The sequence below is a fragment of the Vicia villosa genome, linkage group LG4, assembly GCF_029867415.1.
Source record: "Vicia villosa cultivar HV-30 ecotype Madison, WI linkage group LG4, Vvil1.0, whole genome shotgun sequence".
NCBI lineage: Eukaryota > Viridiplantae > Streptophyta > Magnoliopsida > Fabales > Fabaceae > Vicia > Vicia villosa.
In genome coordinates, this window is record NC_081183.1 from 147,098,738 (window position 1) to 147,112,499 (window position 13,762).

Genomic DNA, 13,762 nt, shown 5'->3' on the forward strand with positions numbered 1-13,762 from the left:
GAACCCTAAGAACTTAACCATACCAACAACATCAATCTTACATAAGAAACCACCATTAAAAAGAATATCATTTCTACAAGACCATGTAGCCCAACATACAACTAATTCAAAAAACCAACCAAAATATAAGACAAAATCCTCTTCTTCCCCAAAACATAACGAACAAACCAAATTGTGAGGCCCCGTGGCAACACCACTTTAAAAATATATTCTACTTTACATTATTTCTTGTTGATTTGGGTTGTACAATTTGAATTCTCAACAAATGTCCGTCTAAATTCTACAATTCAAATTAATTGTGTGATTTGAATGGAACGAAAAATACAATAAAATATAATTAAAAAATTAATTATGTGTTATATCACTTTTTTTTAGATAAAAATATTGTGTTTGAAATTTATTGATGATTTGATTATCTTTTGAGACACGAACTTACTTTGTGTTTTTAAAGGGGTTTTAGTAGAGTTTCTAAAAAGAAAAGATGGTAGTGAATACGAGATTCTATTTTTAAACAAACATGTATTAAATAAGATTGAATTCTAAAATTTTAAGACCTCAAAAACATCATTTAGATTTTATCGAGAGCTCGTTTTTGTGAATTTTTAGAGACTCTAAATATGAAAAAAGAAAATAATTAAATAAAACAATAAGTAAACATACCAAGGCCACGTTCAATTCATCTGGACTTCAACATTAAAAGCACAATATTAAACAAAAAATATTCTATAAAATTGGTGACCGCGTGATCTTTTATTGACGTTGAAAATGACTTGTATTTAAAAACAATAGATATTTCTATTTATAAACGGATGGAGTAATTAGATTTTCTTTGAATGAATTCATGTGCTTGCATGTGAAGGAGAAGACTAATTTCATTAGTTTGTTCCTTATCAAAATCAGTTCAACATGAGTCATGAGGTTTCGATGGAATACAAAATTGAGATCTGTGTACTTCTATGACAACAAGAAAGATATGGTGCATTTATTGAGTTTGATTTTACTTCGATGGACAAAAAAGAAGTACACTCTCTTCTTTTGTAAAAAGTACAAAAGTACACTATTCTGTTAGTAAAAACAAAGTTTTAAAGTTTTAAATATAAAAAAAAAAAAAACATAACTACTGCCAAATGATTATTTAAATATATTTTAACTATTAAATTAATGGTCAAAATATATATTTATTAAAATTAATTAACTTAATGTTATCATTTCAAAGTGTTTTTTAATTAAATAGTTATTATTATTATAAAATAAATTACTATAAAGCAATTAAAAGAAATAAAACATATTTAAGGGACACAATTAATATTTTGACAAATAAGATTTACCACTATATTGTGTTTTTTAAATATATTGAGTTTAATTCATTGACATGCTTTTAATAGGGAAGTGATATAAAAAATGAGATTAGTAAAATATAACGTCGTGAATGTATTTTCAATGCATTGAATATATATATATATATATATATATATATATATATATATATATATATATATATATATATATATATTTCAGTGTATTGAATGAATACACATAATATTTTTTAAAAAAGTTAAACATTTATGTTTTTAATGCATTGAATACATATATTTTAGATAAAAACATATCTTTTTATTTTATTAAATGACTTAACTTATTTTTTTTAATTTCTTAACCAGTGCTCCGGGTGCACTCGTTAACATTAAGTTTTAGGGTCATTGAATACATGTACTTTTAAGAAAAGCATAAATTTTTATTTCTTTAAAAAAAATGTGAATATAAATATTTTTTAAAAAAAATTAACTCTTAAAGAGTGTGTTTTTGAGGCAATCATTAGCATTTTTTTATAATTTATACTAATGTTAAATAAAAATATCAATTTTTATTTAAGTTTTATTTTTTGGATTTAAAATATAAAAAATCATTTTTAAATATATGTTATTTAATTTAATTTTTAAAATAGTAAAAATGAGACCTTTTTAATAAATATTTTTTTGTTAAATATATTTGTGGTCTTTTTAAATATCACATTTTATTTTAAGTTTCTCAAAAAAATTTCTTCAATGAATGATCCTCCTAAAAGTTTTCATCCACACTTTTGATCCCTCCTGCAATTTAGCAACGCTTTTTATAATTTAGCGACAGTTTTAACAAGAGGAAACAAAAGTGTAGATGAAAATCTTTATGAGGATCATTATTAAAAAAAATTTGTAAGAACTGAAATAGAATTTAAATTATCTATATGGACGAAAATATACTTAACCTATTACAGTTATGGCTCAGCTTATGAGAAGGAAGAAGATGAGCCATGGGCGGCAAATTCAAATTGAAAAAAATGCAACTTGTGTATAATGCCAAAAATGCTGCAATATTTATATACAACCTAATGCCAAAAATTAATACCTTATATTAGTTTATAACCTTGAGCTATCAACCTGAATTTATGCCTTCCTATGCTGCCATCATAATTGAATTTTGTTTTATAAACTCAATTGCATCCTATGGATTTCTTGTCAGGAGAAAGAGTGGGAAATGACCATGTATTATTATCAGTTAATGCTTGGATTTCAATTTGCATTGCCTTGACCCAATGAGGATATGCAGATGCTTGTTTGTAGGAATTGGGATCACAGGCAATAGTGACAGCATATATAAAAGAGCGATGTACAGGAGAAAGATTATGATAAGATATATATTTGGAAATATCATAAAGGATACAATTATGAGAAGTATTGCAAAAAAAATCTTTGAGATAAGCAGTGGCATTTTTAAGTCTGGTAGATTTCCTTGTGTTATTTATATCAAGGGAGTGTTCATTATCATTATTGGGAGAATTGACAGTAGGTTGGTATGACATGATAGTATGAGGAGTATGTGGTAATGTGTGAGCATCAAGTGTGTTATTAGCAGGGGTATGTATAGTGTTAGGTATGTTATGGTGGTTGATAGGTGAATATGTTATGGGAGTGTAATCAAAGAGGAATGAGTGATTGAAATCTTATATATGAAGAACAGAAGCATCATTTAATTGGTTAGGAGTGTGAGGGGTACAGGGAAAAATATTTTCATGAAAAACACAATTTCTAGTTGTAAATATGGACCTGGTGCTAGGATTGAACAGAAGATATTCTTTTATACCTATGGTGAATCCCAAGAAGATACTTTTAGTGATTCTAAGATCAAGTTTGCCTCTCTGACTTGTAAGGGTAGATGCATAGGCAAGGCACCCAAAGGTTTTGATGTTGTCATAGGTAGGAGGTGTTTTGAATAGCAGCTCATAAGGTGTGTGATTCTACTCTATAGTAAGAGTACAAAGTCTATTGATTAAAAAAAGTAGCATGACATAATGAGAAACACCAAAAACTTTTAGGTAGATTAGTATGAAATAAAAGGAACCTAGTAACATTAAGCAAGTGTTTATACCTTCTCTCTACAATAGAATTTTATTGAGGTGTCTCAACGTACAATGCCTATAAAAGCATAGTAGGAAGGCATAAGAAATTTTGTACCATTGTCACTTCTAATAATTTTGATTTTGAAGGAAAACTGAGTTTACAATAAGTAATGAATGTAATCTAGTGTCAAATTTGTTAGCCATAAGAAAATTCCAAGTATATCTAGAGAAGTCATCCACAATGGTTAGAAAATATTGAAAGTCATCCATAGAAGCAATAGAAATAGGAGCCTATATGTCCATATGCACTAAATCAAAGCAATTTAGAGAAACGAATTTACTATTATTAAAGGGAAGCCTACATTGTTTGGATGACTCACAAGTATTACAAGCATAAATTTTGCAGTGTTTAATAACAAGAAAATGTTGTGACATAATTGGTAAATCCTCATTAGAGAGATGCCCTAAACGATGATGTCATAAGGAAAAACAAACATGTGCAAAACTATTGCTACTAGCAGAGTTACAACTATTAAAAGAAATAAAATTGTGCACAGGATGTTTGTGAAGAATGTAAAGGTTGTTATGTTGAATCACTTGACCAATCATCTATTTGGTAGACACAGCCTGAATAAAGCAGGAATTGTGTGAGAATGATAGACTATAATTGGATTTTTGACAGAGTTTAGAAATAGAGATCAAGCTAAACTTAAAGTTTGGTATGTAAATGACATTATGTAAATGAAGATATATGGTTCAAGTATTATGGTCCCAGAGTAGTGAGAAATTAAGTTAATACCATTAGGGAGATAGATTTGCATATGTGTGATCATAAAGATATCAGAAAAACATTTTATATGGGGGCAAACGAGGTGTGATGCCCCTAAATCCAATATCCTGATAGAAAGTTTATGAAAAGAATTACCTATGTTGATCATACCTGAGATTAGGGGTGGCAAACGGGCATGCCCGCCCTATTTAGGCTCGCAACGCAAAAGCCCGCAAAAAAAAAGGCGGGGCAGACATAGTTGAGGATGCGGGCCTAAAACCTAGGCTCACCCCGCAAAAAAGTGAGGGCGGGGAAAGCCCGCGGGCACTGCACCTTTTAAACCTAAAAACACAAAAATTTATGTAAATGACCATGCCCGCAAAAGCCCGCGAAGAAAACGGGGCGGGGCAGGGTGGACACATTAGAGGGTGGGGGTCTAAATCCTTAGCCCTCCCCGCACTAAATTTCGGGAAAAACAGGCATGCTCAACGGGTCGGACCCATTTTGCCACCCTTACATGAGATTACGCCTGTGTCATAATTCGAAGATTTATCATTCTTAGCCTGTGTGTGATCCTTTCTTGATTGTTGCAGAAGAAGCATGAGATGCTGATAATCTTCCTTGGTAATGACATTGTCTTTGTCCTGAGCAGAGTTGGACTTGGATTCTGATGTATTCTTGGAGTTCTTGTTGCGATAGCCTGGAGAAAATCCATGTTTGAAGTAATAGTTTTCCACCATATGATTGGTTTTGCTGAAATGTGTACAAAGCATGGAGCTTTGGGATGGGGTTTTCCTTTGTTGCGAGAATTATTGTTATTGTTGGCATAAAGAATCGTCGGATTAAGAGAGGATGCTGAAGGAAGAACAATTTATTGTTGAACAATGAGTTAGTAGGCGCGACTTATGCTAGGAAGAGGGTCAAGAAGAAGGATCTATGTACGAATGTAGTGACAGTTATCATTCAGACCTTTCAAGAAGCATGTGATGTACTCCATGTGTTTGAAGTTTCGCACGACTTTTGATAATTCACAGGTTCATAATTGTTGTCGTCTAAAGGTTGTGCGACAATGGTGGCGTTAGGGTTTTCACCTGGGTGCAAATAATAGGGGTTTTTGAGGTTCAATATGGGATCGTTTTGGTCATTCTTGGGTGGTTCTAGTTTCTTTGGTGTGGTAGGTTCGTTAGATTTTGCATCAGACACCATTGAAGAAGAAAGAAAGGTTGGAAGAGGGACGGGACTTAGAAAGAAAGGTTAGAATTTCTATACTACTTATACCATATTACAGCTATGGCTCAACTTATGAGAATGAAGATGAGCCATGGGCGGCAAATTTAAATTGGAGAAAAATGCAACTTGTGTATAATGCCAAAAAGGCTACAATATTTATATACAATCAAATGTGCTATAAGACTATATTAGAAAAGCACAATGAACTAAATACAGCTTAATCAGTCTAATACATATGTTTTATCTAATATAACCCCAGATTTTAATGTTTTACGAGGTTTTAGAATACAATATTCTCTGTGATTTTATCTTTGGGTCAATCTTGATAAAAATAAATAAGAAATACAAACATATTTGAATCGAGAAGGAATTGTCCTTTAATTTATTAACTTGGTTGAAATGCCTGTGATTTTTTTATACAACAGAAAAAGAGAATTTAATTTTGACACTCAATTTTACACCGACGTCTTAATCTTATTTAGTGTTCACAAATACGGTAAATATAATAATTTTTTCTTGGCTTAAATAGTCTTGTAGTCCCTGTAAGTTAGCGAGTTTTTAAATTTGACCTATGTATTTTTTTTTTGTCAGAGTCCCTATATCTCACTTTCTTGTTGCCGTTGATCTCTGACATTAAAACTCTGTTACAAAAACACCAATATAGCTAACGGTGCTGAGTTGGCATTTTTTTTAATTTATCTTTTATTTTGATGTATTCCTCGTAGGCTAATTTATTATTATTTGATATTTGAGTGGTAGATATTAAAAGCCAAAATTTTCAAAAATTGACTTTTAACATATAACACTCAAATAATTAAATAATAATAAATTAGCATACATAGAATATATCAAAATAAAAAATAAATTAAAAAAACATGTCAACTCAGCACTTTTAGCACGTAGGCACGTGTCAACTCAGCACCGTTAGCCACATAGGCATTTTTGTAACAGAAATTTAATATCATGGACCAACGCCGATAGGAAAGTGAGATATAGGGACTCAGACCAAAAAAAAGATACATAGACCAAACTCGTTAACTTACAGGGACCACAAGACTATTTAAGTTTTTTTTCTTTTATCTTTTTTATAAGTTTTTTCTCTAAAATAATTTTGGTTAATAGTATATAAAAACTTAATTAATACAATTTATATTTTGGTTAATTTATATTCTAACACTAAAAAATAGTATTAAGTTGGAAAATAAAATTGGTTAATTGAGCGTAAAAATTTAATTTATATAGTTTATAGTTTGATTATTAAGTGTCTTAACATAAAAAAAAAAAGTAATGAATCAAATTTGATTAATAGTGTATATAAGATTGGTTAATACAGTTTATAATTTATAATTTAATTAATGAACTCGGACTTAAAAAATATTAAATAGTAAAATAAAATTGGTTAATAGAATATAAATAACGGTTAATACATTTTATAATTTAGTATAAAAAATATTTAATATTTTGTATTTTATTAGTTAATATAGTTAAAGTGGTCAGTAAGTTATAAGGAAAATAACTAGTTAATGATTAATGATACAACATTATATTTGTGTTATAAAATAATTTTAACTGAATAAATATTTTTTAAAAATAATATTTTTTTATTTAAAAAATAAAAAACACTAGTCACCATTTGGATGTAAGTATTTTAATATTTATGGTCATGATAACAATGGTCATATGAAAATTAAAACAGAAGGAAAAGTAGTAATAATGAGAAGGGAGAAAAAGCTAAGGGTCCAAAAGAAACTTCAATAAGATAAAAAAAAGTTAATTTCACAAAGTTAAAAAAATTTAGGCACACTTAAAGATTTAAAAAAATTCGAACTCACTAAAGTTCTCACGAACTCTACATATTCAACCTTCTTCTATTTGGCATACATAAAAGTAGTATTTTTTTAGAAAAACAGTATTTTTATACTACCATATTTTTATGCGTTGACGCTAAAAATTAGGGGTGGCTAAACGGACCGTGACCCATCGGGTCGGCTTGCGCACCCGTCAAAAATTGACGGGTTGCGTTGAAATTTTAGGTCCGCCGCTTATCAAAGTCCACCCTGCCAAAACCCGTCGTCCGCCATAGTCCGTCCCGTCAATGCCTACCGCCCGCCAAAGTCCGCACCTCCTCCAAAATTCTTTTTTTTAATTAATTCTAGTAATTCAAATTTTTGATGATTTATTTTATATATGTATTTGTAAATATATGTAATATGTTTTTAAGTAAACTTTGTTAAAAAGTTGCTTTCATAAAAATTATTTTAAAAAATAAGTAAAAAATTTAATTAAAAGGTAAAAAAACCTATTAATCAATTAAAAAATGGAAAAAAAATATAAATTAAAATAGGCGGGCAAGCTCGCCGCCCGCCAACCCGCAGTCTTGGCGGGGAGGACATAAGTTTTATGCCCATTTCACTTGGCGGTCATGCCCGCCCCGCTTGTTTTCTTGCGGGCTTTAGGCGGGGCGAGCGGCGGGCGGCCCGTTTTGCCACCCTTACTAAAAATTGTCCGATGCATTTAGAAATGCAGAAAATATTACTCTCTACGTCCCATAATGAATGACCCATTTGAAATAAAATGATGTTCTAAAATAAATGACTCATTTCAATTTCCAAAGCACATTTTCCAATTTTACCCTCTAAATAATAAAAATTTCATCATTCCCAATACATAATAAGGGTATTAAAGTAAAAATATTATTCTCTCTCATACTTTTAACCACTTTTCTTAATCTGTGTGAAATAGTGGACTGGATCACTCATTGTGGGATGGAGGGAGTACATTTAAACTCAGTTTGACAAAAATAACAAGTTGGTTGATAAACTAGTCAATACCTTATAGCTTATTAATGATGGCAAATGAATAATTTATAGTTTATGACTAATAATTTATGACTTATAAATTAATTGAAGTGTTTGATAAAATTAACAGTTCAATTAATTGATAAATTAAAATGACATAAAAGATATTTAATATATAACTATTTTATTTTAAAATTAAAATTAATTATAGAAGATAAAAGTAAAATTTAATTAAAATAATAAAGATAAAAGTGAAAGAAAATAACATAAACTATAAGATATAAATTGCAAAAATAAATTATAAACTACTAAAATAAATTATAAGCACGTAATATAAAATTTATTATTAAATAAATTTTTTATCATCATATGACTTTATAAACTATAAATTAAAAAAAATGTCATACCAAACAAACTCTTAATGAAAAATACGAGAAAGAAGATATTGCATCTGTATTAGTAACCTCAAATGTGTATGATTTTTTTCTAATGATAATAATGATAAAAAAAAAAACCTCTAGCACATTTTTTGTTTGTTTACTAGATTTTTGCTTTTGACAAAAGTTTTTGCACTAACTTTTTTTTAAAAAAACAAAAATTTTTATAAATAAATTATGAAAGGGGTGAAATTAACTTATTTGAAAATGTAGAAAGTGAGAGGTATAGAAGTAGGGGTGCAGGGTAAAAATTTCTAATAACACATTCACAAAACCTAAGCCCATATAAATGTCACTCTAATGTAAATAGTAGTTTTTTCTTTGCCATTACTTTTCTCGTGTTTAGTGGTGCTCACGCTCCGTATTAAAAAATTAAAAATATTTATAAAATTTGTTGTGAAAAACTAAAAATACTATTAAAATTTAAAAATGGAAAAGTTTACTTTACCCAGGGCATGAAGACTCTAAAATTTACCCCAGTTAGATAATTTTATGAAAGTTTGACCTTAAATTCTATTAATAGTGTTTTGAACACCCATAAAAGAAAGGGGATAAATTTAAGGAAATGTTTTACCTAGTTAGACTACTCAATGATATTTTCATCATAAATCCTACTAGTGTTCATGTTCTGCAATGCAATTGCAAACTACTGCCCAATCTTGGATTTCAATTCTTTTATCACTAGTTAATGTGGAATTGTTATTAATCATACATTCCGGTATCATTCGAATGATGTTAGGAAAATGTGGCAGTTTATTGTTGAAATTAATTCTTAAAATTATCATTTGCGTACTGGGTTGTGTCTGGATGTTTATCAATGTAGGACATATAAAGTGAGTGTGAGAGAGTTAAGGAGATGATACGGAATACTTTTCTAGAGTAGAAAATTACCCAAATTTTGACAGACCTATAATTCAAAGAGGAAAACAAGAACAACTTATCAAACAACATGGATCATCACCAACCTTCTTCAAAGTAGACGTCCAGATAAATAATGATTCATGCACAACAAAAAGAGTAACAGATCAAGCATGAGATGATTAGCAAGGGTGTGAAAGGCGGGGAGAGCACCGTTAGATTTAACAGCATCCAAAAAAATGAACCATTGCAAAGTCCTAAGTTAATTCTCTTTTGCTAGAAACAACTGATACAACCCAAAAAATGCAATGAAATTATTGGACATAACAATCACAAACAGTCAATTCAGATTAGTTCATTGTACTTGACTGGTGCAAATGACAAACATCAATGTGACAAACAAGGGTGGGAGGTATCCAGAGCCAACAACTTCATCTTTTTATGCAAAGTCAAGCACTGTCACTCTGCATTGGCTAAACTTTTTTATATGATGATTTCACAACGAAAGGCTACTTACTACATAGAAACTAATCACGCTTTGACCTGTTCAGCACGTGGCCTCCATAATCCCAGCCTGTACTTGTGTGCATGTTTCAGTATTAGCTTCCTCTGTAAAATGCATAAACGAGTTGTAAGAAAGTTTGCTGGTAGACTAGCGAATTGCATATCATGTGGTCAATCACAATCAAATCAATGTCACCATAAATCAATGTAACATTACATAAACCTCATCCTGCCAAAAATCTAATGGCAATTGTACTCCTGGTCTACAAGTCTTAAGATTGAAAAACCATATATATCACAAGGAGTGACTACCATATGGGGCACATTTTATTTACAATATTAGAATCATCAACAGAACTTGGATCTATCTAATGATGCATATGCATCGTGGGTACAAATATAAGATACAAAATAAACTGGCATCAAAGATCCTCTTAGATATGGTATTTGTATTTTCTTTTAAAAGTGCATTTAAGCTCACAAAGCCGGCCTGACTCAGTTGTTATTTATGAGAATCATATGCCTATGGGGGCATCTTAGATGCTGGTACTATAGTTATATACCTGCATATCAAACACGGGCAAATGCCTTGCCGGATGAAAATGATAATACATCAAACACCTTAGTCCACAAAACATGTGTATCATATTATTGTAGCAAGTTAGGACAAGTCTAATGGGTAAATGAAACATCAAGATAGAATGTGTAGAAATCAGAAATTGTTGTAGGCACTGAAAGGGACTTTATTAAATCCAAACAGTAAAAGCTGCAAAGTTGAAAAGTAATAGATTTCAAAAACTTAATTTAGGTCATAGATCAACTCTATTAAAATGCATAAATTGTTAAGAAAATATTCATGAGTGACTTTATCATGCCTATGAAAACAGATTTATTTGGTAAGACAGCGAACGCAACAATACGGGATCTTAAAGACTCTCTAGATGCTCTAATAATCTAACATTCTGATAGACTTCTTAGTATGGGTAGTTATTTTTATTGATGAGCAGTTATAGGTAGTTATTTTCATTGATGTCACTTATGTGTAGAAGTTATGTGTTATGTGTGTTCTGTTTTAGAATAAATAGAGAAAGGAAAGGAGAAACAAATTAGGGTATAGTTATTGAATGGTTTTGGGTGGGAGAGACCAACCTCTCTAATTCTGGGAGGGAGAACCCAAAACACTCAAATTTCTTGGATTAGTTTACGTGTATTATGTAGTCTCTATAGGAGTTGAGATCTGCTCCATTTACTCTTGTTCAATTTATAGATGTTGGGCACATGGAAAAAAACAAATTGATGGATCTGATTTAAAGTATAAAAGTAAATCAGTAAAAAGTATTTACTATTCCTATTCTCTGTCAAAAAGTATCCCCTCTTCTCTAAACATACTCCTCTTCTCCTCAATTTTCTGTTACATGAATTCTTGACTTTGAGGAAATATGAAGTGACGATTTTCTTTTGCATAAATTGAAAAGGGCTGCTGTATTGTGTCTACGTTCTTGCTCCTTTTTATTCTCTTTACTTCATAATTTTGGATATGCAATTTTTTGTTAAATCTTTGGACAAAGTGGTTCTCAAATTTTTGCAAAGTGGTCAAAAAAATCACAGATCCTTTATGAAAACCCTATGCAATTTTCTCAGAAATAATCTTGGACATCAATTTTCCCCAAAATCCGTTGCGATTAATGACAACAATTTTCCCAAAAACACTACAATTTTTCTCCAGCAAAAACATTTTCCCAATTTTTCTTTTCAAATAGAATTTGCAATGAGTTAAAGAGCAAGCAAGACAGAGGAATAAAGAAGACGGAGTAAATCTCTATAGTGTTCGTAATTATGTGTCATAAACATATTAAGCCATAAATAAAAGTCAGTTTCTACCATAAATTTGTATTTTGGTACCAGTTACAATCACATTCAAGCCCTAAATTTTGATAAATTGAACAACAATCAGAGGGAACCTAAAGACTCTCCACATGCTCTAATAACCTTAACATTCAAGCCCACAATTTAGGTAAATTTAACAAAACTCTGCCATCTAATTTCATTTTAAAGGTAAACGCCATTCATCTAGTTTCAGTTTAAAGTTACAATGTCAGTCATAAGAACTACTTACTATAGAAACTCCATAATTATAACACAACCCCGCCTGCTTGAATTAAGGGGGGAAAAGGAAGAATGAAAGAGGCTTTAACAAGTAACAGTTTTTTTCTGCACAAAAATGGTGGAAGAGATGCAACACAACACAAACTAATAACAGTTAAAAATCCTATCAAACGGTTTATCATGTTCACTTCACTTAGACTATCATAGGTTGTATCTTGAACTCTCCACAGGTTATCTTACGCAGGAGAGCAACTTAGGCCTTTTTTGGCTAACTTGCAAAAGACATTTTAATTCCCCAAACCCTAAATTTTATACAGAAGCTGAAAATTACCCTATTCACAAAGAGTGCATAATTTGGCAAATTTCCAAATTCCATGCTAAGGCAAATGCACTTGTAACTAAACACAATAAGAAAATAACTACGCATACGAGTGGCATAGAGGAAAACCGCTTACATGTTTGCAAGGAATACCGAGTTTCTTGAGTTTGAGGGTTCTAGTAACAAGAAGCTTCTGGAAGTCACCGATTTCCGAATCGAGCTTAGCGACATGAGATTCGACTCCGCTTCCGATTCCGTTTAGAAATTCCGGAATTCCAACCTTAACTGCAAATCATAACGTAAGCCATATATGAGTGTAAAAATTGAATGAAAAAAATGCTAAGTATGAGGGAAAAAGGAGGAGTTTTTACCAACGTAGGGTGATGATTTGGAGAAAGATCTAGAAGAAGAGTAAGATGAAGAATGCGGGAGTGTGGAGATCAAATCAACACTTCTGCTTCTTATGACTCTCTGTAACTGCAACAATAATGTTGACATGTTGCTTCCGATTATCAAATTGTTATTGGTTTTGGCCGGAGGTTTGAACAGGCTTGGCCGGACGGAAAGGGAGAAGCGGCGGCTATCGCACCAGAAAGGGGGCTAGGGTGACTGAAAGTGTTATGTGTTGAAAGATAGAGATTTTCTGAAAACAAATGAAATTAGTTTTAGAAAAAACAAAAGTAAGTTTAATTTAGTTTTGGACCCCAAATTTAAATACCGCACCCCTAATATTTTTATGATGTTAAAAATATTTTTGATTAAATTAAATAAAATGGTCCAACGAATTTTTTTAGTAGTTTATTTAAAAATTTTGATAATGAAATTTTTGATAGTTTATTCAAAAATATTTGAAATATGAATTTTGAAAATTTTGATAAAAAATACAAGAGTTTTTATCAGAAATTTCTTGTAAAAACGCACACATTACAAAGTTGCTCTAAAATTTCCATGTGTTTTTATCGAAAATTTTAAATTTTTTAGTATAGTTTTGAAATTTTCGGTAAAAAATTATGAAAATTTGGAAATTTCCAATATTTTTTCTATAAAAACTCATACTTTTTAAAATTTTGTAACTTTAAGCAATGGTATAATTGTAAAAACATACAAAATGGGGTGTCATGTATAAGTCAGGAAGTGACAAGTTAACTCCTCTTAGTTTTGTTAGATCAGATGTATTCTCAAACTCGAGCCTGGTTCAAAGCATCCATCTTATTTTTCAATTTTTTTAATATATTTTATAGGAGATTTTCTCATGCCACCCCACTCATATCCAATATCTCCCCTTATTTTTATACTGACTAAAATACCTTTGTCATTATTTACCCATCACAAAATTACATATGGTTAAAAAAGATTATCCCAGAG

The 13,762-nt window shown here is 30.6% G+C and overlaps 1 protein-coding gene across 1 annotated transcript; it reads right to left on the reverse strand.

Annotated features, from left to right (window-relative positions):
• Positions 1 to 9,576: 9,576 nt before the first annotated feature.
• On the reverse strand, positions 9,577 to 13,051 carry LOC131595430 (uncharacterized). Its single transcript, XM_058867776.1, has 3 exons — positions 12,769 to 13,051; positions 12,534 to 12,682; positions 9,577 to 10,077 (listed from the first exon to the last, which is right to left on the reverse strand). Exons 1-3 carry the CDS (start codon positions 12,893 to 12,895, stop codon positions 10,000 to 10,002), a joined length of 354 nt encoding a protein of 117 aa, XP_058723759.1. The 5' UTR covers positions 12,896 to 13,051; the 3' UTR covers positions 9,577 to 9,999.
• Positions 13,052 to 13,762: the final 711 nt, after the last annotated feature.